General features: G+C 50.8%; 1 protein-coding gene across 3 annotated transcripts in view; it reads right to left on the bottom strand.

The window, feature by feature from the left end:
- LOC112107524 (puratrophin-1-like) overlaps positions 1 to 27,837 on the bottom strand; it is a 155,888-nt gene that overhangs the window by 85,898 nt on the left and 42,153 nt on the right. For all 3 annotated transcript variants that reach the window (XM_026652648.2, XM_026652649.2, XM_026652650.2), the window contains 3 exons: positions 21,700 to 21,915; positions 18,867 to 18,990; positions 17,229 to 17,322 (listed from right to left, as the gene is read on the bottom strand). In XM_026652648.2, the coding sequence (XP_026508433.1) occupies positions 17,229 to 17,322; positions 18,867 to 18,990; positions 21,700 to 21,915 (434 nt within the window). The remainder of the gene's footprint in view (positions 1 to 17,228; positions 17,323 to 18,866; positions 18,991 to 21,699; positions 21,916 to 27,837) is intronic.

The following is a 27,837-nucleotide window of genomic DNA, read 5'->3' as shown; positions in this document are numbered from 1 at the left end:
TCTGCAGTCACTCCCTGGGAGAAGGGAGGTGTGTTTGGGGCTATAGAGCTAGGTAGCTTACAGCTACTCCCTGGGAGGAGGGCGTCTGGCCTGGCAAACCCAGAGCAGGGGGAGAGCCAGGAAGGTAGGGAAAGCAGCGACGTATGGGGTAGGGCAGACCTTGGCCGCTGAGAGGGGCCCTGAGCTGGAACCTGCTGTAGAGGGTGGGCATAGGTCTCTCGACCAGCCACCAGGGAAGCTGTGCGGACCAGACAGCAGCGAACGGACCGCCTGGGACAATTCACCTTGGAAGACTTTGATACCCCAGAAGGGGAGGACGATAGCGACCTGGGTGGAGGGCCAAGTCATGAGCAGGAAGCTGCAGCTCCTGGGGCAAGAGGTGCCACAGGGTGAGAGAAGACGGGTGAAGGGACTGCCAGAGGAGGGTGCAGCACCTGGAAAGAGTTTATCCCCAGAGCAGCCAGGAGGAGGCGCCCTGGTGGTGAGTGAAACTCCCTGACAGCAACACACACATTTTTTTGGTATGGCTTCAGCTGCAATCTGTCCAGAATAAATGCAATTGACCAGCAAGCCTTTGACAGGAGAACTCTGTAACCGTATTCTCCAACGACCTTTAAGGACATAACACCCAAAGTGAGCAGCAGCACAAGCAGACAAAGTCGGCAATCACTGGAAAATGCAGGGGATGATGAACTCCAGCGAATGGCGCTGCAGATTGCTTTAACGGTCTCCCATTTCTACCCCATAGGCTGAACTTGACTCTGCATTAATGGCTTGAGAGCCAGCTCGAAGAATACACTTCTGCATCAGCTCTCTGCGAAAGGTGGAAGAGGTTGTCCAAGCCTGATGTCTTGAGTTCTAGAGGTGCTTCCCCTTAACTGAGTTAGTCCTTGGTCTTTCTTTTGATTGAGAAATTAAAGGCCAATGTGCAGAGGCCCAATTCAGGATTCTGCAAATGTAAGGGCCATAACCCGCAGTGGAGATCTCTGGGCAAGGAAACACAGACTTTTCCTTATGCTCAAGAAGGATCTCTCCTCACCCCATCCCCTTGGGCTCCCTTGTATGAGTGGGATACAATTTTAACAATAGTACCTTCTAAGCATACAGGAGCTTTCCTGAATCTTTTGTTTACCCCTTTTCATTTGACCACTGACAAATATCAGCCAAAGGCCAGAACAGCACAACTAGTTCAGAATTACTAGTAAAAACTGGAGATCACTGGGGAGGGGAATGGAGGGGGCGAGAGACATAGATCACAGCTGTACAGACATCCTAGAATTTGACTGGTGTCTCTGCTGGACAGTGCGGGTGGGTGAAGATGAACCATCGTTTCCAGACAGCTGGTGGCACTGAACATTTATGTTTAATAGGTTCCCCACCACCGCCCTTCTCCTCCTACCTGCTTGCATAATAGGGTCATGACGCTAACGTTCTGACAACCCAATAATTTCTGAGAACACACGGTGAGAGTGTAAAATTGGAATTATGATTACAGAGAATCAGAAAGTGGGGAGGTTTCTGTGGAAATTTTTAAATTTTCATTGAAAAACTAATAAAATGTCATCCAAAAACTGTCAGAGACTGAAATTCTTTTAGTTTTCCAGAAAAGAAAATGTCAGAAGACTGGACTGTCGGTGGCCAGGCCTAGGGATCAGAGCAGGAGTCAGGCCTAGTGGTCGGCATCTGAACACCAGCGCCCGGGGTTGAGACAGGGCCAGACCCAGGAAGCAGGGCCAAAGATCAGAATCAGAGTCAGAATCCAAATGCCAGAGCCACAGGTGCAGGTGGAGTCAGGAATCAGAGCCGAGAGTCAGAACTGGATTACCAGAAGTCAGGGAAGGCAGGATCAGGGCTGGCTCTGAGGCAGGACCAAGGCTGGAACAGGATGGGAACACGGCTGGGTGCAGGGCAGGATGTGGGCTGGAGCCGCGGAGGAGCAAAGCAGGAGCAGGGCTTGGGGAGACAAGCACAGGAAGGCAGAGAGTCGGTGGGCATGTGCATTGAACAGCCAGCAAGCTGCTAGGTTTAAGAACCGGCCTGCTGGCTTCTTCAGCCAATCGGGCAGGGTGGTCCATCAGGCTGCCTAGGGTGGCAGGCGTACTGAGCAGGCGCAGCTGAGGGCCGTGCTCCTGACGGAAAATGGAATATTTCCAAGAAAAGCAGACACTTTCCACAACTGTTGTTGTTTAGTCAGAAGCTCAATGATCAGTTGGAAAAAAGTTAACAGAACCATTTTGACCAGACCGAATTCTGACTCGCAGGTTGAACGAGGCAGAAGGAGGGCCTGGCTCACAAGAGGTTAGAAAGGGAAGAGCAGGCAAAGGAAACTTCCCATAGCTCCCAATCGTTTTTTGGTCTCTTGCTTGCAGTGGTGTTGTAGCCGTGTTGGTCCCAGGATATTAGAGAGACACGCTGGGTGAGGCAGTATTTTTTTTGGACCAACTTCTGCTGGTGAAAGAGACGAGCTTTCGAGTTTACACAGAGTTCTGTCTCTCTAATCTCTTTGTTTACATTTTCGCTAATAAGATGACCCCAAGCTAGGAGGGGTCCCAAGCACTTTGGAGGGCAGGATTACAATTCAAAAGGACCTTAACAAATGAGAGGATTGATCAGAAAGCAACAGCATGAAATTCAATAGACAAGTGCAAAGTACTACACCGAGGAAGGAAAAACCAAAGGCACCACTACAAACTAGGGAATAGCTGGCTAGGTGTAGTTCTGCTGAAAACGATCTGGGGGTTACAGTGGATCACAAATTGAATATGAGTCAATGTGAGGCAGTTGTGAAAACAGCTAATATCATTCTGGGGTGTATTAACAGGAGCGTTGAACGTAAGACACGAGGTAATTGCCCCCTCTATGCCACACTGGCGAGGTGTCAGCCTGATCCTGTGTCCAGTTTTGCCCACCACACTTTCGGAAAGATGTGGACAAACTGGGGAGAGTCTAGAGGAGAGCAACAAAAATGACAAAACCTGACCTATAAGGAAAGGGTAAAAACACTGGGCATGTTTCGTTTTGAGAAAAGACGACTGACACGGGACCTGACAGTCTTCAAATACGTTACGTATGTTACAAAGAGGACGGTGATCAATTGTTCTCCATGTCTACTGAAGGTACGACAAGAAGTAATGGGCTTCATTTGCAGCAAGGGAGATTTAGGTTATTTAGTAAGAAAAACTTTTTAACTCTCAGGGTGGCTAAGCTCCAGAACAGGCTTCCAAGGGAGGTTGTGGAATCCCCATCACTGGAGGTTTTTAAGAACTGGTTAGAGAAATACCTGTCAGGGATGGTCTAGGCCAGTGGGTTTCAAGCTTTTTTTCCGGCGACCCAGTTGAAGAAAATTGTTGATGCCCACGACCCAACGGAGCTGGGGATGAGGGGTTTGGAGTGTGGGAGGGGCTCAAGGCTGGGGCAGAGGGTTGGGGTGCGGGGGTGAGGGCTGTGGGGTGGAGCCAGGAATGAGGGATTCAGGTTGTGGGAGGGGGCTCTGGGATGGAGCAGGGAGTTGGGGTGCGGGAGGGGGGCAGGGGTTTGGGCTGGGGGGGCAGGCTCTGGGGTGGGGCCAGGAATGAGGGGTTTGGGTTGCAGGAGGGGGCTCTGGGCTTAGGGGGGCTCTGGGCTGGGGCAGGGGGTTGGTGGGTGGGAGGGATGAGGGCTCTGGGCTGGGGCTGGGGATGAGGGGTTTGGGGTGCAGGAGGGGGCTCCGGGTTTGGGGTGAGCTCAGGGCTGGGGATTGGGACACGGGCTTACCTCGACCGGCTCCCGGTCAGTGGCGCAGCGGGGGTGCAGAGGCAGACTTCCTGCCTGTCCTGGCACCACAGACCGTGCTGCGCCCCGGAAGCGACTAGCAGCAGGTCCGGCTCCTAGGTGGAAGCACACAAGTGGCTCTGCGCGGCTCTCGCCCGTGTGCACTGTCCCCCCAGCTCCCATTGGCTGGGAACCGGCCAATGGGAGTGTGGAGCCGGTGCTTGGGGCAGGAGCAGCACACGGAGCCCTGTGGCCTCCCTGCCTAGGAGCCGGACCTGCTGCTGGCCGCTTCCGGGGCTCAGCGCAGTGTCGGAACAGGTAGGAACTAGCCTGCCTTAGCCAGGCAGCACCGCCGACGGGACTTTTAATGGCCTGGTCAGCGGTGCTGGCCAGAGGTGCCGTGACCCAGTCCCTTCCATTCCACGACCCAGTTCTGGGTCACGACCCACGGTTTTAAAGCCACTGGTCTAGGTGCACCTTCTCCTGCCTCAGCACAACGGGACAGACTAGATGACTTCTTAAGGTCCCTTCCAGCCCTGACATTTTTAAGATTCTATGATTCTAAGACCCTCTCACTAAAATCAAACAAAAGTGAACTCCGTTCCGCGTGTGGAGATTCGGCTATGGACACAATGCCCCATCTCACTGATATGACTTGGCCTCAGTACATTGGGAGCACACTGATTTTATGAAGAAAAAAATCATTAAACCCAAGGCAAACGTGAGGCTTTTCAAATAGATAATGGGTAGCATCTTCCCGCCAGCTTCCTTATCAAGCACAAAACTTCAAGAACCCATCTTCTGGCTTCCTAATTGACTCTGCTACGAACAGCATGACAATCCTGACGTTTTAAATAATGGACCAGCAGTGGCAGAAATGTGGCCCGTGATGTTAGCCCTCTGCTTCAAAATGAAGGCCCCAGGCCCCAGATTACCATGTTTCATCGTTAGCTGAGCCAAAGGAGTAAAGGAAATGTCTTTACAGTATTCTGAATCTTCCTGTTTTAGGTAGGACCTGGTTCAGTTTTAGCTGAGAATATAGAGAGATACATTTCGTACATCAATCATCTCCCTTAAAAGGCAAGACCACCACGGGAAACTGCCTGTTGCAAACTGTTGCTGTTTCTGTTGCCCTCACACACACTTTCCACTGCCCACCCTTTTCCCATTTCGACGTGAAGAACCAGCAGATTACAGGATTAAAAGTTTGTGTTGGCCCACAAAATTCAACCCACAATCTTTCCCTGTAAAGCAGGGGTAGGCAACCTATGGCACGTGTGCCGAAGGCGGCACGCGAGCTGATTTTCAGTGGCACTCACACTGCCCAGGTCCTGGCCACTGGTCCGGGGGGCTCTGCATTTTAATTTAATTTTAAATGAAGCTTCTTAAACATTTTAAAAACCTTATTTACTTTCCATACAACAATAGTTTAGTTATATATTATAGACTTATAGAAAGAGACCTTCTAAAAATGTTAAAATGTATTACTGGCACGCGAAACCTTAAATTAGAGTGACTAAATGAAGACTCGGCACACCACTTCTGAAAGGTTGCTGACCCCTGCTGTAAAGAAAACTGACGCTGGCAGACCAGATGCCAGCTCTAGCCCAGGCTGCAGGCATTAGCTAAGAACTGACAAGCTTGTGGCTGGAGACCAGAGCAGGGCACGTGTATGTTAGTTCTGCTCAAAATAGGTCTGAGACTTGTAAGAAGGTATTTCATGTTTAGACTCAATGAAATGTTTGTAAATTGCCGCATGCATTAATCTCACTGATAATATCTATAGCCCATGTTATAAAGTAATATTTAAATGTTTGCTCTGAAACTGTAATGCCCCCCCGCATCCCCCAGTTGGGAGAGAAACATTACCCAGTGTGAAATACCGGTTTGCCACAGGAGGTGTTATCTCCTGCCCAGCAAAAGAAGGCCCATAGACACCAGACAAACCATTGTGGAGCATCAGAGGACAAAAGACTTTGTTGATTGCTCCCCCCACCCATGAAGGAGAGATTTTTTATGTGAACTTGTCCCTTCAGCTTGAACTCTGGGAGAAGGGAATAAAAATCCCTGACAAGAAGAAACGGAATCTTTGTTGGCTGTTTGAACTCTGAAGGCCCAGAGACTCTAAACGGAAACCAGAGATCTCCAGGATCTGCCTCCTGGGTCGGCCCCGAAAGACACTTTGAATTGACAGATCACTACAACTCTGTCATTCTTAGGATTTAGATGGTAACTCATTTGTGTGTATGTTTGGTTGCTTCAACCTATAAGTAACTCTCATTCCTTTTTCCTAGTTAATAAGCCTTTAGACAGCTTATTACAGGATTGGCTACAGGTGTTGTCTGTGGTGTAAGATCTAGGTACCAACTAATCTGGGGGGTAAGTGATTGATCTCCTGGGACTGGAAGTAACCTGAATGTGGTGTGATTTTTGGTGTAAGTGATCAATTATCACTAAGTCCAGTTTGTCTGGGTAGCAAGACAGACTGGAGAGTCTCAGGAGACTGTCTGTGACTCCACGGTAAGACTGTTACAATGATCCAGGAGTTCACATTTGGTACCGGCTTTGTGAAATCTAATTATGGAACACACCAACAGTTTGGGGTGTCTGCCCTGTTTCTGACTGTTTGCCCTGAAGTAGGCACTCCTGGTTGTGAGCCACACCAGAGAGTGGGACAAAAACAAGCAGAGAAAAGTCCGGCAGGTGTTAGATCACTAACTAGCCTGCAGAATTCCACTGTGCGCTGGCCCAGTCCTGCTGCTCACCAACCCAAAGAGCTGCCCAGTGGCACTGCACTGCAGCCAGGGAAGTCGCCTGGCCTTAGGAGAGCTTTATAGCCCATTTGCTCAGCAACTACAAGGGTCCAATACTTGTGTGGAGAAGAGGGACATTAGGTAGCCAGGAAGGCTATGAAGATTAACATTTCACAGCTGATGGGTAGTTGTTAACATTACGTCCTAGGTACAACAGCCGGAACAAGTTCTCAGCACAGGTATCACACCCTGACTTCATTGTTCACATCCAGTAGAATCAGTATATACTGATGACAGCACTTCCACGAAGAGCAGTGTCCTGGAGAGAACCGGAAAGATTCGGCAAAGGCAGCCCAGTCAGACAGAGATACGTTGAAATGACATGCTTTGTTCTGTATCAACAGGGAGTAGTGGGATCATGCTACACTCCATTTTAAGCAGAATACAGAAACATATTTGATTTTTCTTACAAAATACGTATGCTGTTGGAAGCGTCTGTATTGCTGAAGGATGTCTGTATCTATGGAAGTATCAGCATGACTGACAGGTATAAAGTATCTGCACCTACGGCACAAAGGCTTAAATTCACAAAAGTACTTAGGTGACCAAGTCCCAGTTTCAGGCTCCACTGCGATTCACAAAACTCCCACTGAACCCTGTAGCCACCTAAACTCACTAAACTTTGCAGTAGAAGATCCCTAGCTGCCTCGGGGCCTGTACACTGCTGCCTCCCTCTTTCTAGGCATCCAGACACCGAAGCCCCAGGACGATTCACAAACCTCACTCGTGTGCGGGACACAATCCGGTACATGCCAGCTGAGTACAGCTACTTAGGTGAGTTGACACCAAACAGCTAGGACGGTGGTTGCGGGAAGGAGGAGGATCTCCCTCCTAACTTTTAACCCAGGGGTTAGGGCACTCCGTGGAGATGGGAGAGTGCCCCCCCCCAAGTCCCCTCTCTGCATCAAAGGGGGAAAGGATTTGAACAGGGATCTACTACCTTTGAGGCGAGCACGCTAACCACTGAGCTATGGGATATGTCTCTCCTGCTGAAGCTGTTCCATTGTGGAGAACTAACGAAGGAGTCATGTAGGCCAGAGCGAGGGAGAGAAGACAACCCATGAGAATCACGGGCGGCACATATAATAGTCTGGGGAAGGCTGTGCCTCCCCAAACAGCCCTGCATGGCCCCGCCCATGCTCCACCCTGAGGCCCCCTCCTGCTTACCACTAGTTGGCCCCAGCCCAGGCAGGCTGCTCCTCTTCCAGGAAGCCTGCTGGGGCTGGAGCTAAGGCGGCTGGCACTCGGGGTGGCTGGGGCTACCCAAGTCCGGGGCTGGGGAGGAGGGGAGGGCCACCCGGTGCTCTGGGGCTGGAGGTGTTCGGGCAGCTCGGGGCTGGCAGTGTGGGGGGGGGCTCTGGGCTTCGGTGGGGGGAGGGTCGGGGCCTCAGGCAGAAGGGGTGGGCTAGGCCAGGGGCTAGCCTTCCTGAGCCTGTGGTTCACCCACCACCCATGCTGAAAATGGCTCTTACCTGGTGATTAGTGCACTCACCCAGCATGCGAGAGACCCCGAGTCCACTTCTCCTGCTCTAAGGATGCTTTAATTATTTAGCCACCGTGCAATAGCTTCAACAGCAGAGATTAGGGGAATACCCTCCCCCCTCAGCATGTCCTAGAGCCCTGTGGCTAGAGCATCCCCCTGAGAGGTAGCAGAGCACGCTTCAAATCCCTTGTTCTCCTCAGGCTGAGGGGGGATGTGAACCAGGAGTCTCCCATGTCCCGGGTGAGTACCCTACCCACTGGGCTAAAAGCTCTGTGGGAGGTCATCCTCCCCACTGGCTGCTTGTGAAATCAGCACAGACGGCTAACCCCAGCCTGTGCATCGGTGGCAGAAAGACGCCTGCCTGCAGCTGGATTCGGGCACCTATCTCTGTGAGAGGGGGTTCGAGAGGCGGAGCTTAGCGCACATCCCTCTTGTTGACCTGCCCCATTGGCTAGCTTAGGCAGCTCCCCGCCTCGCATGCTGGCTTTTGTGACTCGCAGCTTAAGGCACCTAATTCTCCCCATTCATTGTATGGGGAGCCAAGGCACTGAACTCAGGCTTCGTGGATCACAGGGAGTTTCTAGGCATTAGGTATTGTAACGCTCCTTTTGTGCAGATTCCAGGCCAAACTCCTTGTCCTTCAGCCACGTCATTTACACATTTGCCATTGGAAACACTAAAGAATGTGGCATGTTTACATGGAAGAGGAACAGGTTCAGGGTCTGAAAGAGTCCAGGATCGATTTTCCATTTCTCAACAGAATTAAAAATATCTGGCTTAGCAAATTCCATTGTACTGCGTTCCAATGAGTCATTTTCAGAGACCACCACGAGCTCGGCTTGAAAGGAAGGAAATGCACAGCTAGTGGTTGAAAATGGGATAGCCACATGCACCTGCGTCCTCTCATTTTAATTATTCCCTAAATAACTCTGGCCCTTTGATTTTCTCAATCACATTATCAGATATCTGCAGATGTTCCAACAAATTAGGTGAACAGACAGGAGAAGGTGGGTAGTACAGTGGCGGGAAACAGAGGAGAGAGAAACAGAGGGAGTTTGCCTGCGGGGAGTTCCCACAGAGTTTTTTTGCCTTTCCGGCTTCTGTGAGCAGTAATTACAACATCTGAAGAGGCTCTTAGAAGGAAGACAATATAGATAGTGAGCCATCAGCTGTTGTGACCTGCACAGGATGTGCCATGTTTGTCTTTCTCCCAGAGGATAGAAGCGACCTCGTCTGTACAAAGTGCAAGCTGGTCTCCATATTGGAAGAGAAGGTTAAAGGACTAGAGACCCAAGTATCAACCCTGACTTGCATCAGAGAAAATGAAGCCTTTCTGGATAGAAGTCAGCGTTTGGTACTGCAGGCACAGCATGCTGAAGAATCAAAGAGGGCAGAAATTTGCTGGGGAAGAAAACTGGCAGCATGTGACCTGCAGAAGAAGAAAGAGGAGAACCCACGTACCCCCAATGCAGATAGAGATAAGAAACGGTTTTCAGGCTCTCTGCACAGGGTGACGGACTCAGGCCAGAAGGATATAAGAGGGTAGTGGAAGGCAGGTCAGAATGAGCAGGTCCCTGTTCCCTGGATAGCCAAACAAGGGCTACTCCAGGCCAATCAAGCCACCTGATGCCAATTTAACCAGCTAAGGTCGTTAGGCTAATGCCAGCACCTGACCTCAATTAACTGACAAAGGATCAGTTAAGGCTGTTAGGTTAATAGAGACAGCTGGAACCAATTAAGGTCCCACTTATACTGCTTTAAAAGCTCTCCTTTCCAGGCCTCTCTCGAGAGGAGCCCAGGTGGAAGGAGCCGGAGGAGAGGAAGCATTACTGAACCCTGAGGTAAGGGTGAAGCTTGGAAAAGGGGACCACGGGGAAGTGGCCCAGGGAATCAAAGCAGCGTCATTGGAGGAGGGAAGCCGCCAACGGCTGCTATCATTAGGGTCACTGGGCTGGAACCCGGAGTAAAGGGCGGGCCCGGGTTCTCCCCTTCCCCTCCCCCATGATCTACAGAGATACCTTGGAGAAGGGAAACAGACTTCGGTACAGGCAGGAGACCAAAATGGAGCTCTAAGGAGCAACAGAGACTGTGGGTGTTCCACCTTCCCACCTCCCAGACTGGCCTGTGATGAAAGTAGCTCAATAAGCTGTAACCTTTGCCGCCATACTGGGAAAGGGAGGTCATATTGAGGGCCTTAGGGAGCTTCTGAGGCCACTGTATCTGCCAGGAAGCGCGGGACCCACCAACACAGGCTCGGAGCTTTGTCACAACAGGTACTCCAGCGGAGAATAGTTTGGAAGAGTCATCTGAGGGAAGGGATCAGAAGGAGACCCCATTGGCTGGAAGGCATGGGATGCATTGTCCTAGGGATGTGGGTTCCACGACCACCACTCCCAAGAGGAGGAGACGGGTGGGGGTGGTCAGAGACTCCCTCCTACGGGGGACGGACTCCTCCATCTGCCGTCCAGATCAGGAGACTCGAGAAGTGTGCTGCTTGCCTGGAGCTAGAATGCAGGATGTGACGGAATGTTTGCCGAGACTGATCAAACCCTCGGACTGCTACCCCGGCCCAATTCTCCACATGGGCACCAATGATACTGCCAAGAATGACCTTGAGTGGGTCACTGCAGACTACGTGGCTCTGGGAAGAAGGATAAAGGATTTGAGGCGCAAGTCGTGTTCTCGTCCATCCTCCCTGTTGAAGGAAAAGGTCCAGGTAGGGACCGTCGAATTGTGGAGGTAAATGTGTGGTTGTGCAGGTGGTGTCGGAGAGAGGGCTTTGAACTCTTCTACCATGGGATGTTGTTCCAAGAAGAAGGATTGCTAGGAAGAGATGGGATCCACCTAACAAAGAGAGGGCAGAGCATCTTCGCAGACAGGCTTGCTAACCTAGTGAGGAGGGCTTTAAACTAGGTTCGCTGGGTGTTGGCAATCTAAGCCCTGAGGTAAGTGGGGAAGTGGGATACCGGGAGGAAACACAAGGAGGAGGGTGCAACAGGGGAGGCTTCCTGATTCATACTGGGAAAGTAGGGCAATCGGCTAGTTATCTTAGGTGCCTGTACTGTACAGGGCCGGTGCAAGGATATTTTGCGCCCTAGGCGAAACTTCCACCTTGCGCCCCCCTCTCCCTTCTTGCACATCGGTTAATTGAGGGGCACATCCCAATGAGCCTTTATAGACCCCAGGGGCCAGCCTGCCCAGGGGCCAGCCGTGCCCAGGGGCTGCTCCCCAGACCAGGTTCCCCCCCTCCCTACCCCCTGAACTCCCCTGGAGGGTGCACAACAGGGCCGGCTTTAGGCACCGCGGGGCCCGATTTGAAAGAGCTGCCGCCGAAGACAGCGGTGGGACTTTGGTGGCAGCTCTATTGGCTGCCAGTGCCTTCGGCGGCACGGCGGCGGAGGGTCCTTAGGGACGTTGCGGGGCCCTTTTAGGGGCACGGAGCCCGATTCGGGGGAATCGGGTGAATTGCCCTAAAGCCGGCCCTGGTGCACAGCCCCCCCGCAAGCCCTCCCCACCCCACCCCGGTGGCCCCTGCCCCGAGTCCACTCACTGGCTTTGCCGGGCTTGGGCCACTGCAGCAGCTCGGCAGGGAGCAGCCGCCTTCCAGAGGCTCCGGAGAGCCAGAGCGTCGGCTTGCGGTGGTGGCGAGCCTCAGCCATGGAGGAGCCAGTGTGGCACAGGGGGGCAGCAGCCCTGCAAAGGTGGCAGTGCCCCCCTGCCCCTCCTGCCCAGGCTGCGGCCTGGCATCCCCCCCCGGGGGCTCCTGCAGGCTGCAGCGGATGCATGCGGGCGCCGGCCCCATGCGCCCCCCAGCTCCCCCGTCGCTGTGCTCGGGCTCTGTGGCTCCCGGGCATGTGAGCCGTCAGGGTGCGGGGCCCTGAGCCTGCTCCATGAGGGGCAGCGGCGGTGGTGGCGGCTCACACTCCCAGGAGCCGCAGAGCCCGACAAGGGGGAAACCGGGGGGGGGGGGGGCGCCCGGGGGCCCCCCCCCACATGCATCTGCTGCCGCCTGCAGGAGCCCCCGGGGGGGGGTGCCAGGCCGCAGCCTGGGCAGGAGGGGCGGGGGGCGCCGCCTTGGCAGGGCTGCTGACCCCCTGCGCCACGCCGGCTCCTCCATGGCTGGGGCTTGCCGCCCCTGTAAGCCGACGCTCTGGCTCTCCGGTGCCTCCGGAAGGCGGCTCCGCCCTGCCGAGCCAGGGCACCGCTTTTTGGCGCCCCCAACTACTTGGCGCCCTAGGCAACCGCCTAGTTCAACTAGTGGTTGCACCAGCCCGGCCTGTACACGAATGCAAGGAGCCTGGGAAACAAGCAAGAAAAATTGAAAGTCCTGGCACAGTCAAGGAACTATGATGTGATTGGAGTAACAGAGACTTGGTGGGATAACTCACATGACTGGAGCACTGTCAAGGATGGGTATAAACTGTTCAGGAAGGACAGGTGAGGGAGAAAAGGTGGAGGAGTTGCACTGTAGGTAAGAGAGGAGTATGACTGCTCAGAGCTCCAGTATGAAACTGGAGAAAAGCCTGTTGAGAGTCTTTGGGTTAAGTTTAGAGGCGAGAACAACAAGGGTGATGTCGTGGTGAGCGTCTGCTATAGACAACCAGAATAGGAGGATGAGGTAGACGAGGCTTTCTTCGGACAACTAACAGAAGTTTCCAGATCACAGGCCCTGGTTCTCATGGGGGATTTCAATCACCCTGACATCTGCTGGGAGAGCAATACAGCAGTGCACAGACAACCCAGGAAGATTTTGGAGAGTGTTTGGGACAACTTCCTGGTACAAGTGCTGGAGGAACCAACAAGGGGCCGTGCTCCTCTTGACCTGCTGCTCACAAACAGGGAAGAACTGGTAGGGGAAGTAGAAGTGGGTGGCAACCTGGGCAGCAGTGACCATGAGATGGTCGAGGTCAGGATCCTGACACAAGGAAGAAAGGAGAGCAGCAGAATACAGACCCTGGACTTCAGAAAAGCAGACTTTGACTCCCTTAGGGAACTGATGGGCAGGATCCCCTGGGAGGCTAATAGGGGGGGGAAGGAGTCCAGGAGATCTGGCTGTATTTTAAAGAAGCCTTAGTGAGGGCGCAGGAACAAACCATCCCGATGTGCAGAAAGAATAGCAAATATGGCAGGTGACCAGCTTGGCTTAACAGTGAAATCTTCGGTGAGCTTAAACACAAAAAGGAAGCTTACAAGAAGTGGAAACTTGGACAGATGACTAGGGAGGAGTATAAAGATATTGCTCGAGCATGCAGGGGTGAAATCAGGAAGGCCAAAGCACAATTGGAGCTGCAGCTAGCAAGGGATGTGAAGGGTAACAAGAAGGGTTTCTACAGGTACGTTAGCAACACGGAGGTCAGGGAAAGTGTGTGACTCTTATGGAATGGGGAAGGCAACAGTGACCGATGCTGCTTTTTTTGCCTCTGTCTTCAGACAAGGCCCTGGGAAGCACAGCATGGGGAGGAGGTGAGCAGCCCTGAGTGGTGAACGAACAGGTGAAGGACTATTTAGAAAAGCTGGACGTGCACAAGTCCTTGGGGCCGGATGCGCTGCATCCCAGGTGCTGAGGGAGTTGGCGGATGTGACTGCAGAGCCATTGGCCATTATCTTTGAAAACTCATGGTGATCAGGGGAGGTCCCGGACAATTGGAAAAAGGCAAATATAGTGCCCCAGGAAAGAAAGAGAACCCAGGGAACTACAGACCAGTCAGCCTCACTCCAGTCCCTGGCAAAATCATGGAGCAGGTCCTCAAGGAATCCATTTTGAAGGACTTGGAGGAGAGGAAGGTGATCGGGAACAGTCAACATGGATTCACCAAGGGCAAGTCATGCCTGACCAACCTGATTGCCTTCTATGATGTGATAACTGGCTCTGTGGATATGGGGAAAGCTGTGGACGTGATATACCTTGACTTTAGCAAATCGTTAGATACGGTCTCCAACGTATTCTTCCCAGCAAGTTAAAAAAGTATAGATTGGATGGAAAGGAAATCTGATGAGGTTCAACAAGGACAAGTTCAGAGTCTTGCACTTAGGACGGAAGAATCCCATACACTGCTACAGGCTGGGGACCGACTGGCTAAGTGGCAGTTCTGTAGAAAAGGACCTAGGGATTACAGTGGACAAGAAGCTGGATATGAGTCAGGAGTGTGCCCTTGTTGCCAAGAAGGCTAATGGCATATTGGGCTGCATTAGTAGGAGCATTGCCAGCAGATCGAGGGAAGTGATTATTCCCCTCTATTCGGCACTGGTGAGGCCACATTTGGAGTATTGTGTCCAGTTTTGGGCCCCCCACTACAGAAGGGATGTGGACAATTTGGAGAGAGTCCAGAAGAGGGGAACAAAAATGATTAGGAGGCTGGGGCACATGACTTATGAGGAGAAAATGAGGGAACTGGGTTTATTTAGTCTGCAGAAGAGAAGAGTGAGGGGGGATTTGATAGCAGCCTTCAATTACCTGAAGGGGTGTTCCAAAGAGGATGGAGCTCAGCTGTTCTCAGTGGTGGCAGATGACAGAACAAGGAGCAATGGTCTCAAGTTGCAGTGGGGGAGGTCTAGGTTGGATATTAGGAAACACAATTTCACTAGGAGGGTGGTGAAGCACTGGAATGGGTTACCTAGGGAGGTGGTGGAATCTCTATCCTTAGAGGTTTGTAAGGCCTGGCTTCACAAAGCCCTGGCTGGGATGATTTAGTTGGGGTTGGTCCTGCTTTGAGCAGGGGATTGGACTAGATGACCCCCTGAGGTCTCTTCCAACCCTAATCTTCTATGACAGTACTTTTCTTCTGGCAAAAGCAGGAGTATATAACCATCCATCCCCTGAGATACAGTGGGATTTGAACACCAAAATATATTCTAGTCTATACTCTACAGTCTAGGCAATAGGGCCTTGAGGCTAGGATACTGACCTAGGACTCAAGAGTACAGGGTTTTATTCCTAGCTCTGCCATTGGCCTGCCGGGTAAGAAAGTCATTTTAATTTCTCTGTGCCTCACTTTCTCCATCTGTAAAATGGGGATAATGATACTGCCCTCCTTTGTAGAGTGCTTTGAGATCTTCTAATTCACAGATTCCAAGATCAGAAGGGACCATTCTGATCATCTAATCTGAACTCCTGCATAACACAGACCAGAGAACCCCCAAAACAATTCCTAGAGCATAACATTTAGAAAAACATCCGATCTTGGCTTAAAAATAGTCAGTGATGGAGACTCCACCACAACCCTTGGAAAATTGTTCCCAGTAGGAGGAGTGGGGAGAAGAAACCCAACTGGTTTGAAGAAGGAGCTTGATAAATGTATTAAGCGGATTATACAACGGGATACCTATGATACCAGGGAACTGGACTCAATGACCCAAGAAGGAGGCCCCTTCTAGTCCTATGTTCTGATCACCCCAGCTCCCTAAGAGCATTGCTGATTTCTAGGAAGTCTGTCATCTGAAACACAGCTATATAACACACAGAGCCCAGGGCCTCTGCAGCACCTCAGAGCCCTGAACCAGGCACCAAGGAGCGACACTAAGGGCTCGGCTACACTTGCGAGTTACAGCGCATTAAAGGAGCCCCGGGCGCACTAACTCGCTCCCCGTCCACACTGGCAAGGCACGTAGAGCGCTCTGACTCCGCGGCTAGAGCACTCCTGGTACTCCACCTCAGCGCCCCCGCTGGAGCGCCCCAGCATCAGTGTGAACGAGGTGTTGCGTTACTGTGCTCTGATCGGCCTCTGGAAACGTCCCATAATCCCCTTAGGTCAAGTGGCCACTCTTGTCATTGTTTTGGATATGCCCTTTGAAAGCTCCGTTTGACAGCCGGCTGCTTATCTGCTCCGAGACAAAGCAACCATTACTGTTGAATGCTGTGAGTGAGAGAGACAGGCGGGGGGGTGAGTCTGCTGCTGTCTGAACTTACAAGACAGCATGCTGACATGCTCTCAGCCCCCCAAAAGCCCACTCTGTCTCCCCCCACATACACACAACACACTCCACCCCCCAGGTGAAAAGCACGTTGCAGCCACTTGCATGCTGGGATAGCTACCACAATGCACCGCTCTCTGTGGCCGTTGCAAAAGCTGCTAATGTGGCCATGTCAGTGCGCTGTCAGCTGTCAGTGTGGACAGACTACAGCGCTTTCCCTACTGCGCTCTCCGAAGGCTGGTTTAACTCACAGCGCTCTACATCTGCAAGTGTAGCCGTGCCCTATGAAATGAAAGACACTCCCTTTCCCAGGAGCTGTGAATGTTACCCCTGCAGCACTGGGAGCAAGAGCACGGCACCAGAAGATACTCCCTTGCCCCTGGGGCTAAGCATGCTGCCTGAGCACAGCTCCCAACTCCACCCAGCTTTAGAAGGAAGAGAGGAAACCCATGACTCAGCCCTAGCTCTCTGATGTGGCAGAGCAAAGCACCACCCAGCCAACTGGCCTCTCTGCATGCACAAGTGTCATTACAATCTCATCCTGGGTTCATTCAGAGTCTGTTTGAGTGGACACCCCGAGGGGCCAAAAGGCCAGTGCAAAGAGGCACCTGCTTAGCCATGATTAGTTGCAGCTACAACTCATTATCTTGTTTGGATTTCTAACCACAGATGGGAAATAAGTTCTGATCAATGTCAACACAATGCACTTGGTTTCCAGCTGACTGACATGAAAGCCTTTGACCTGAAACCATATTAAGTTACAGCATGTCTGCTTCCAATCATTCACCCCCCTGCCAGATCAACAGCAGTACGCGTTTCTCCCAACAGCACAGACATAAAGCACCGCCCTCCTCCTTCAGGGACAGTCCCGCCAGCCACAGCCCTGGTCTTTCTGCTTCACTTCCAAGTCATCTTTGAAAGTGACGGTCCACTGAGTATTTCATGCAGCTGATGAATGAAAACAAAATCTTGATGCCAACAGAGACACTCGCCAGAAATGTGGCGGCACATTCTGAGCAGACAGCACTTACGGGCCTGGGGACAAGGCTCTCAGCAGTGGCTGAAAGGAGTGCAGCTGTACAAAGTCAGGGTTCTGGCTTTTCCTGAGGGCTGGGAAGTACAGGCAGGGGGGTCCCCCTGAAACAGGGCCGCGCTCCACCTCCTGAAAGCAGCCAGGCACGGATGGATTTCAGGGCAGCTGGAAGCCAGAACACAGCAACCACACCAAAGAGCCTGGGGCCAAAGGACTGGGGCTGCTTCTACGGGCTCACCTGTAGTAAGTTGAAAGCCTTAAAAAGGGCAGGAACCGGTGAACAGCGACGAGCATCGACCAGGATGGTTAGGCCCAAAGCTCGGCACTCTGCTCTGTGAGGAAAAGGAAAGACGAATTAGTGTGTCATTGCCACAGTGCAGCACAGGCTATTCATGTGGGGCTGTTAGATAACATGGTGTACCGTGCTGGGCATACCCGCTACAACGCTGTAAAGGGAAGCCACTAACTGGCCTCATTTTGTTAGCCACAATATCTTCCCTTTGAGGTTGCCTAGACTGCTCTTTCTTCTTCCCTCTTACTACTAAGTAAATTCCTGATGCCCCACCTACCACACCTCCTCCCATGACACTGTAATTCCAGCCATGCTGCGCCACTCCCCAGACCCCAGCAGCAAATCCTCAGACTATCACATCTGTCTGGAGGCAGGTAGTGAGGAGGGAAGCCATGGGGAGTGCCAGCACTCACTGACTGTGCCCGAGGGCTGGCACGCAGCATCACTTACATCCTTTCGGCTGCACTGACGACGAAGCTCACACTTGGAACTAATCGTATTTTTCAAAGCATTACCAAACGCAGACCAGGAGCTAAGACCCAATGGAGTCTGTGAGTAGGGTGACCAGACAGCAAATGTGAAAAATCGAGACAGGGAGTGGGGGATAATAGGAGCCTATATAAGAAAAAGACCCAAAAATCGGGACTGTCCCTATAAAATCGGGACATCTGGTCATCCTATCTGTGAGGAGCTGGAAGAAGCCCCATCAGCCAGGGAGCCCATGGCAGCAGCAGTAGGGGGGAAACTACAGAGCACGCGACAACCTGATACATTCTGAATGCGTTTAGCCCTTCCTGGCAAACTGCATCACATCAGTGATGCCAATACGTCACTCGTCCAGCTGAGGTACACTTGCTCAGGGTACGTCTTCACTACCCGCCGTATCGGCGGGTAGCAATCGATTTATCCGGGATCGATATATCGCGTCTCTTTAAGACGCGATATATCGATCCCCGAACGCGCTCACCGTCGACTCCGGAACTCCACCAGAGCGAGCGGCGGTAGCGCAGTCGACGGGGGAGCCGCGGCCATCGATCCCGCGCCGTCTGGACCCCAGGTAATTCGATCCAAGATACTTCGACTTCAGCTACGCTATTTGCGTAGCTGAAGTTGCGTATCTTGGATCGATCCTCCCCCCCCCCCCCCAGGGTAGACCAGCCCTCAGCCTCTGCAGCCGCCTTCATCACTGGAGGACAGGCTGTCAGGAAGGTTGTTTCCTAGAACTATGTGATGGGGCTGTTGCGTGAGTTGCTGGGCTACCCCAGAATTGTCAATGTCATGTTTTCTAAGCCCTATTTTCTGAGCTAATGCAGAAGCATGAGAAATGGTTTGGATTTATGGCAATGCTTGGAAACGTAGAACAAGATACCCATAGCACTGCTGCTTAGCAAGCGTATACTGCACGCTGCATGGCCAAAGCACGCAGTCAGCAGATCTGTGGCTTGTGCAGATTCAGAGTTGTTTGGGGCCATCTCCTCATGCTGCCAAAGGATGCCAGCTCCATTCAGCTCCCCACTCGGTGCCAGTAGAGATTGCCCTGTCCTGCCTGTCTGACACCCTGCCCAGCCTGGAAATGGCACCAACCTTGGGATGCTGTGTAAGTACAGGAGGAGGCGCACCAGCTCGGTGGTGTTGCAGTGGGGGTTTAGCCAAATCGTGTTCCTTGTGGTGATTATGGCCACTGCACGTCCACATTTGTCTCTGGTGCCTGAAAATGAGACTTTATTTTAACATCTGCAATTTGTCAGAGCCTCGAAGGATCCCCCCACAGGTTACCCCCAGGGCAGCCCAGCTCACCCCCAGCCCTTAGTGATTCTCCCTGTAAATTACAGCATTGCTCTTGGGACCAAAGGCTCTTCCCCCACTTCCCACCCCCACAGAATTGAGCACACAACCTCTACCACACACCAGCGCCCACCAGGAGAAGACCAGGACCTGCCACTGAAGCATTGCCCTGGCCACTGGGAGGCACAGACAACGCTCACTGTTTGCACGGTCTCTAATACAGATCTGTTGCAGTTACTGGAAACGGCGATTCAGGCCCACACTCAGCACTGCAGAAAGTAATAAAACTCAGGCTTGAAGGGTCTAAAGCCCTCTTGGCCCTCAGGCAGCGTGATTACTTTTGCAGCTGATTGCTGTCAGCTGGAAGGAATTTAAAGAGCTTTGAAGAACCGTGTGCAGCCTAATCACACTCCAGGCCCAGTCTCCCAGCACACAAAGCAGCCGGCTCCTCTTCAGGACAAATCTACAGAGAGGGAACCCGCAGCTCCCACTCCAGGGCCAGCACAAGATGGAGGCGTCAGTAGCATGGCTTTCCCCTCACTGTGGAGGAGCCCATCACACTATGGCAGCCCTAAAGGGACAATGGGTGCTGGGCACACACTGTTAACCTTGCAGGAGGTTTGGCGTCCTTCTGCAGGGGCTGCTAATGGGTTAAGGTGTGAACAAAGAGAGCCTGCACAACGCAGCTGACTCCCCCACCTAAAGCAAGCTGAATTCCCCAGGGCTCTATGTGTGGAGCAGGTGAAAGACCTTTGCTTTAGCCAAACACTTCTGATCTTGCCAGCCAGGAAAGGAGAGCTGAAAGGCAGCTGTGGCTCTCTCCTTCATGACAAAAATTCCAGTGGCAGAAGTTGTGAGGGGGTTTAAGAGGTTATCCAGCTTTACCCCAGGAACTCTGCGAGATGTGTTAATTGGCCTTCAACAATCCTCCTTGCTTGGCTCGAGATTGCTTGGCTCTGCACTGAGAACAAGGCAGCAAAGGACCCAAGGGGGCAGTGCAATTGCCCCCGACCGGTGTGTTTCAGAGTTCTACATTTCACCTCAGAGATCCACACCTGGACTCTTCTAGTCAACAAAACTGGCAGGGGCCTCCAGGCAAGGGCAAGTTACCAGCACTCTTGTACCCCACAATCTCACTGTTCTGAGGAGACTGCTCATCTATACAAGCTGGGAACACACGTCTCTTGTTCCAGTTGTAAAAATGGCATGACATGATTAAAAACATCCCAAGAAACCTAACAAACACAGAATCCTAAAAAAAATATATTAAAATTACACTTTTCTGTATCTTACCCACTTGACCCCTGCTGTCTCCTTGGAGGGAATGTGAATAGAAATAGAGCAAAGTAAATAAGTGATTTCAGTGAGGGCACAAGGGGCCCCAAATAAACAGATCTGCCCTGCTAGGAGCAAATCTCTCAGTGGAGTCCGGTAATGAGAGCCAGGGCCCCAAGCAGGCATTATTTAAAACAGAGGGGAAATCACAAGTAGGGTTAGCCCCTTTTCAGGGAGCAGGACCATTAAATGGTCTTTGTTCTTCTAAAGTCAGGTCTGAAAGGGAGATTAAATAAATCAGCAGCACTGTTATTGCACCTGTAATATTGTGTTCTGTTCAGGGCAGTACAAGACCAGAAAATGGTGCTAAAATAGAAAGAGTTCATTAATACTATATATAGCTCTGTGAGTTAAGAGAGAAGTCATCAAAACTCTCATGCTCCAGGGCATCAGCTGACTGCCGGAGAGATCAGGATGGAATCCTTTCTTTATGGACAAGATGCTACAATGGTCAGGTTCAGTAGGGGTTGTTTTCACCTTTTTCTGAAGCATCAGTTATTGTCCTCTGAATTATTAACCGCAAAAACTGGATTAAACTTTCCCCTGACTCCCGCATAGGAGTATAGAAATTACCTGACCAGATCAGACAAGGGGTCTGTCTCCATCAGTGGCTGGTACTGGATAATTCATAGGAAAGTGCAAGTGCCACAACTGACTAATGAAACATCCTGCCCAGAGGAAAGTTTCTTCTGAACTTCCTCTGTTAGTTCCTACCCCTTATAAAACTGTGTTTACTCTCTTCACTGTAACCATGGTGTTCCCATAACCCCTACCCGTGTCTAACATCCCATTAGAGGGGGTGTGTCTGTGTGTGTTTGAGCACATGCACTTGTCTTCTCCATGCTGTTTTTCTAAATCCATCCCTCTGTAAATAAGTATTTCCCTTTCCTATATTCACTGTACTGTTCCAGTGTGTATGTATTCACGTTGGGGGTTGGAACAGGTGCCCCTGGGGTGGAAGGGGCGCACCGGTCCTTGACTGCAGCCATCCCGCAGAGTGGACTCCATCTTGGCCACAAGCTATAGTTACATTAGGATTCCTGGATGCAAATTATCTCGTCCTTCTTGAGAGTGAGTTCCTGTTTCCTGCCAGTCCCCGACTCGGCTTGAAAGCTCCAAGAGCTGGCCTGGGATTTGAGGACCGAATTTCAGAAATGTTTCTAGTGAAAGGAATACGGCACACACAGACCTCCTGCCCCACGGGGAAGTCTAAAATGCATCCCTATCAGCAGCACACCTACATCCGCCCTCCTGCAGCATAACGCTTCCTGCCCGTCCCTCTGGCTCAGTTACTCACCTGGCAGACAGGCAACTCCACTCATGAGCACGTCGAGGTTCACGTCCTTCGCTGTGACGGGTGCAGTTTGAAAACTTCTGGGTACCACATAAGATGGGGGTTCCTGGTGAATAACCGCTGCTGAGCCTTCCTCCGGGGAACAGACTCGACCCACTGGCTCCCACGAATCTGTGCACATTTCTTCTTTTATCTTTTCTCCCCCTTTCAGCCGTGTTCCTGTAAGATAAGAATAATCCCACTGGTGTCAGGAGCCTGGGGGCAAATCACATCCCCAGTCAGAGGTGTCAGCGAACAAACTCCAGACACAAGAGACCTGCCAGGACCGCACTGACGTCTGGCACCCCAAAGCTCTTCAACCGTTACTGAGTAAACTGCTGCATCAACAGCTGCCGTCACTATGCACCTTATTTACAAACAGAGACACATTTGGAGCTACTTAGTTAAACAGCTGTACCCAGAAAGCTGTATCTCTTCAACTGTGGTTTGAAGTGGGATCCCTGGGAACTCGAGGAGTGAATGCTGCTGTTTATAGGTTGACGCCCATCCCATGCTACTTGCAAGCTCCCTTTGCCCAGCTTTACACTGCGTTTGTGCCCTACAAGAACTCTGGGCAGCAGGTAGGCACAGGGACGGGTTCCAGGCCTGAGGATCACGGACACATTGAAGAGTTTGCTGGTTATCTTATGATGACATCATTCTCCGATGGAGTCTACCTCAGGATAAACTGGCCTACCCCAGATAAGTGAAAGGAAGGATGCCTTGTGCTTGGACCATGTACTGGGAGGCAGGAGATTAGGGTTTCATAGATACATAGATTCCAAAGCCAGTGTGGACCAGTGTGATCATCTAGTCTGATCTCCCATATGACATAGGCCGGAGAACTTCTCCAAAATAATTCCTGGAGCAGATCTTTTAGAAAAACAGCCCATCTTGATTTAAAAATTGTCACTGAAGGAGAATCCACCACAATCCTTGTAAATTGTTCCAATGGTTAATTACCCTCAAAAATTTACACCCTCTTTCCAGTCTGATTTTGTCTAGCTTCAATTTCCAGCCATCAGATCACGTTCACCTTTCTCTGCTAGACTGAAGGGCCCATTACTAAATATTTGTTCCCCATGTAGATACTTAAAGACTGTAATCAAGTAACCCCTTAACCTTCTCTTTGTTAAAATAAGCAGATTGAGCTCCCTCAGTCCATCACTTTTTAATCCTTTAATCTTTCTTGTGTCTCTTCTCTGAACCCTCTTCAATTTATCAACGTCCTTCTTGAACTGTGGACACCAGAATTGGACACAGCAGCAGTCACACCAGTGCCAAATGCAGAGGTAAAATAACCTTTCTACTTCTACTCAAGATTTCCCTGTTTATGCATGATTTTATGTTTTCTTCCTGTTCATGATAAAAACGTTAAATAACATAGGGCCAAGAACCAATCCCTGTGGGACCCCACTGGAAACACCCCTATTCAATGATAATTCCACTTCACAATTACATTTTGAGAGCTATCAGTTAGCCAGTTTTTAATCCATTTAACGCATGCCATGTTAACTGTAGATTGGGCTAGTTTTTTAATCAAGATGTTGTGCGGCACCAAGTCTGATGCCTTACAGAAATCTAAGTCTATTAAATCAACACTATTGCATTTATCAACCAAGCTTAGAAGCAGTACCAGCGTCATAAACCTCTGTATGTGTTTAGACACTAGAAGGCGCGACAGCCACAATGGTCACCCAGGAGGGTAACTCGCAAAGCTGTGTCCATCTGGAGCAGCAAGGAAAGGTAACTGCTACAAACCACAAAGAGAGAACTGGAAAGAGCCTGAAAGGAATTCAGCACATGGGAACGTCTCACTCTCATCATTCCAGCACTGAGACAGATAGCAGGGCAGCTCTGAGCTAAGCATTCATCACTCCTCACCCAAACCAGGGAATACACCCCCTCTGCTTCTGCACCTAGACTACATCACTATTTGTAATGTATTAAATGCAAGAACAAATATGTTTGCAGAACACTGAAGCCCTGACTGAACTGATGAGGAACGGCATCTCTCAGAGGTACAGCCACTCTCGCCACAGCACAGATCAAAGCTGCAAGTAAGTGATTCTACCAGAGACATTTTTTCAAAAATATGAATGAATTGTGCATGCTCATGGCCTCACCCTTTGTGCTGCCATCGGCAGGGGGGTCAGCACTTAACTGGACCCCAAGCAAACCCAGGTGATTCACAGCTGAGTCAGTCCTGATCCAGTGCCCTGGCACACTAGCCATCCGCCCCGAAGTTCCACTCAATGTCCCAATTCCCACTATCTGGGCTGGACAACGATAGCTGGAAAAAACACTGGGTACAACTGTCTTCTACAGGCTGCTGCTGCTGGAGCTGCCAGAGGCTAGCGCTCCTCAACGCCTTGTGGCTCTCCGTGCTGGCCTCCCAGTGTGGGGAGGGGGTAGGAAAGAAAGGGGAACCTAGAGATATTAAAAGGGAGAGACTATGCCAGGAGGACTGGAAGGGGGAACCCGAGGAGAAGTGAGAGAGAAGAGACTGTTGCCCCTGGAGATGCCAGAGGAAGAAAGGGCTACTGGCCTTTGACTTCCATTTGCCCAGGGGGCGGGACTAGAAGGAAGAAGGAGGAACCTAGGCAGTTGTAAGGAACAAGCGCACGAGAAGACTAGAAGGGAGAGGGGAGAGAAGGAAAAGGGGGAGTGAGCTACAGGGGACTGCAGGCCACTGGGCTTCCCAGACCAGAAGGCCAGGAAGCCAGAGCCAGCTGGGCAGCAGGGGCCTAGCCGTGCTGGAGCAGTGCCGCCTTCACAATGCTTGGTTGTGAAAAGAAGCCAATTCCTGGGCTTCATGAGGTAAGTATTTCACTGGGCCCATCGACAGCCTAAGAGCCTCAGCTCTTTCAAATTCAGCACAGTCCACGATTCTGGCCTGATCCCAGTGTGCACTGTAACATGACATCACTAGTGGGCGGGGCGGTAAAAAAAATCTTAGACGCTGCTGAGCGTGCTCGGAAGTGATTTATCAGTCACATAACTATTTCATTAATAGCCAACTCTTTTTTTTCCAAATGAGGACTCCTTCCTCGGCAACCCTGACTTGTCTTTCTGTTATCAGTGCAGGGGAAATGGCAGCCGGAATGTCTGTAAGTGGGAGCAGCGCCGGTTTGCTCTCCCAACTCAGACACAGCAGAAGGGGCTTTGCTTAGACTTTCCAAAGACAGTTCACTTTTGGGCAGAGATCAAGCAAAGTATGTTTCAGCTCAATGTGGGACTGTCTCGGGAAGTCAGGGGTGGGATAACATATGGGATTATAATGGCAACAGTTTTACAACCTCAACTATAACGTGAACTGGCAGGGGGTAAGACTAGATGACCCCTGCAGTCCCTTCTAATCCTACAGTTCTACGAGTCTATGAACTGAACAATCAAGAATTTCACTCTGTAACTCTTAGAACTTACAGACAGAACAGCTGGCAGGGAACGCGGCTGGAAATGAATACTAAAAGGATAGCAAATATTGTGTCTAGTTCACTTTGGAATTGTGTATCTAAGGTTATGTCTACACTACAAGCACTACAGTGGCACCACTGCAGTGTAGACACTTACTACAGTGAGGGAAGAGGTTCTTCTGTTCTGTAGTAAATTCACCCCCTTGACAGAAAATAGCTAGTTGATGGAAGAATTCTTCGGTCAGCCTAGCAGTGTCTATACTGGGGCTCAGGTCGGCTTAACAACATCTCTCGGTGGGATGAATTTTTCAAATCCGAAGTGATGTACATAGGTTGACCTAAGTTTTAGGTGCAGACGAGGGCTTAGTCGTTGTTTGGGTTAGAAATGGCGAGATGAATCATAATGAATTAAACAAGCACCTGCCATCCAAGGATCTCAAAGCCCTCACAAATGTTATCGACCGAACTAAGCTTCCCACATCTCTGCGAGGTACATTATCCCCTTTTGCACTTTAATTTATTGTAGTGCCAGTGGTAAGGAAACACTCTGAGTATTTTTAAAAGCCAAGTACCCCCAGCTTTGAAACAACATTTTGGTTTTCCCTACCCCTTAACTCATATTTTGAGTAAAGTATTTTTAACACAAGACCTTTCAACTGAAGGGCCACGGCTCAGAATAGCAACATCCAGGCCGGGACTCACCTATTTCTGCAATATCTCCACTGTCATGTCCTTTAAAACCTAATGTATTTTTGAAATAGAAAGGCCCTTTGCTTTCCCTCTAAGTATTATGTCACTAAGTTCCACTACTGCAGTGATTAGACATTGCACGTGAACTGGAGAGCAGCCAGCATCTCTCACTTTCATTATCTCATAACCTCAACTGGAATCAGTTATTTTTGGACTCCTCAGACGGAAACATTGAGGCGAAGAGACATTGGGGTCATTAAAAAAGTGTGTGGCAACCTGAATGCCCAGGTTTTCTGACTTCCAGCCATGGGCCTTTCACCTCTGGGTCATCAAGCAAAATCTGGCACAGGACAGCGATGACTAAAACCAGTTACCATCCAATGGCTGCTTTGTAGCCCATGTGGAGAGTGTCTCATTCTAAGGGGACATCACAGTTGTTAAGTACTAGCATCCACCACTGAAAAGCCTACACACTGGGCATGGAAGTGAACTCCTATTCTTTGTGTGGGTGTGTCTGGTCAGGACCGATGTTCATTAGTGGGGTAGCACTGTCAGGGGGAACTCACCCACAATGAACCAGAACAACAGGTAGAGCAAGTTGGTTTCCCCGGCTGCCAATACGTCACTTTCACGAACACTGAGGCCCAATCTTCTCTACACCTATAACTGCCAGGAAACCCGGTTCCGTCACAGTGTGTCCTGATGCTTTAGTGTAGACACGCCCTCGCTGTGGGTATGTCTACACCGCAATCAGGAGGTGTGACTGCAGCACCGGTAGATATACCCAGGGTCCTAAGAGGGCAGGGCTAGCCCCCTGGCATCCACCCCCGCTGCCACGGCTTCACTGCTATTGTTACTAGAGCTAACTTTGATCTAGCTACGTCTACACATGCTGCAATCACCCCTCCCGATTGCAATGTAGACATGGCCAGTCCAAGAGACACAGGATAGGACGTTAGCCCAATTACAGGGACGTAATTAGGCCCGGACTATACTGCAACTTTTGGACACGTAACAGTCAGGTAACAACAACTATGCTTGTAACCGGATCCCACAGCTCAGTTATGGCTGTAGTGCAACAAAAGGAAGGTGGGGATTTTGTGTCTACAGTACAGGCACTGTATGGAAGCTCCCATCTGTCTACTGAGACCCCACAAGATCTGTTTCTTTAGATTTGGTCAGGCAAGCTCTAGCTAATGCAGTTTCACGGTCTGTTTCCCATAGCCTTTCAACTGTCCTCTCATTCTACTATTCCAGCCCCTGCTAATTTTCCCCTGACTTAGAGATGTCTAACTGGAGTGTCCTGTGCCCATGCAATGTTCTGGAAGATTTGAACTGCACGGTTAGGTCTGTAGCTCTGCTAACTCTCGAGACACTATGACTCTAGCATTGCACTGTCTGAATAGACACTACATCCATATAACCTTGTGCAGGAACCTGAAATTTTAACTGTGTGCCCAATTTCCTCTGTGGGAAGGATGGTGATTTCATTAATGCACAAGCCTGGAAGTCAGGTGATCTGGGGTCTGATCCCAGCTCAGCCACTGAAACACTGTGTGACTTGGGTCAAGCCACTTAACCTCACTGTGCCTTCATTTCCCCATGTGAAACGTTGCGATTAGCCAGGCCACTCAGGCTAACAGCCTGCTAGTTGAATCATAAGTGAGTTGGAGAGAGGGCGTTTTCAGTGGGGGTCCTCAGTACCAGGGTTTGCTTTCTACACTGCTTCACCAGAGTCCAAATCTGGTGTTCAGGTCACATTAAAAAGCCTCTCTGTTTTCCTGTGGCCTTTTTCTGCTGTAGCCTTCTGCCCCAGGTAACCTCCCAGATCTGGCCTTCAATTATAAAAGGGTCAGAACAATATACATTCTATTATGATGGGATGATTTAGTGGGGTTGGTCCTGCTTTGAGCAGGGGGTGGGACTAGATGACCTCCTGAGGTCTCTTCCAACCCTAATCTTCTATGATTATTACACATTTCTATTGTGCATATTT

Source organism: Terrapene carolina, unplaced genomic scaffold (genome assembly GCF_002925995.2).
Source record: "Terrapene carolina triunguis isolate 2854851 unplaced genomic scaffold, T_m_triunguis-2.0 Scaffold130, whole genome shotgun sequence".
Lineage (NCBI taxonomy): Eukaryota > Metazoa > Chordata > Testudines > Emydidae > Terrapene > Terrapene triunguis.
The sequence above is the reverse complement of the archived record's forward strand: the minus strand, read 5'-3'. Positions and strand labels throughout refer to the sequence as shown.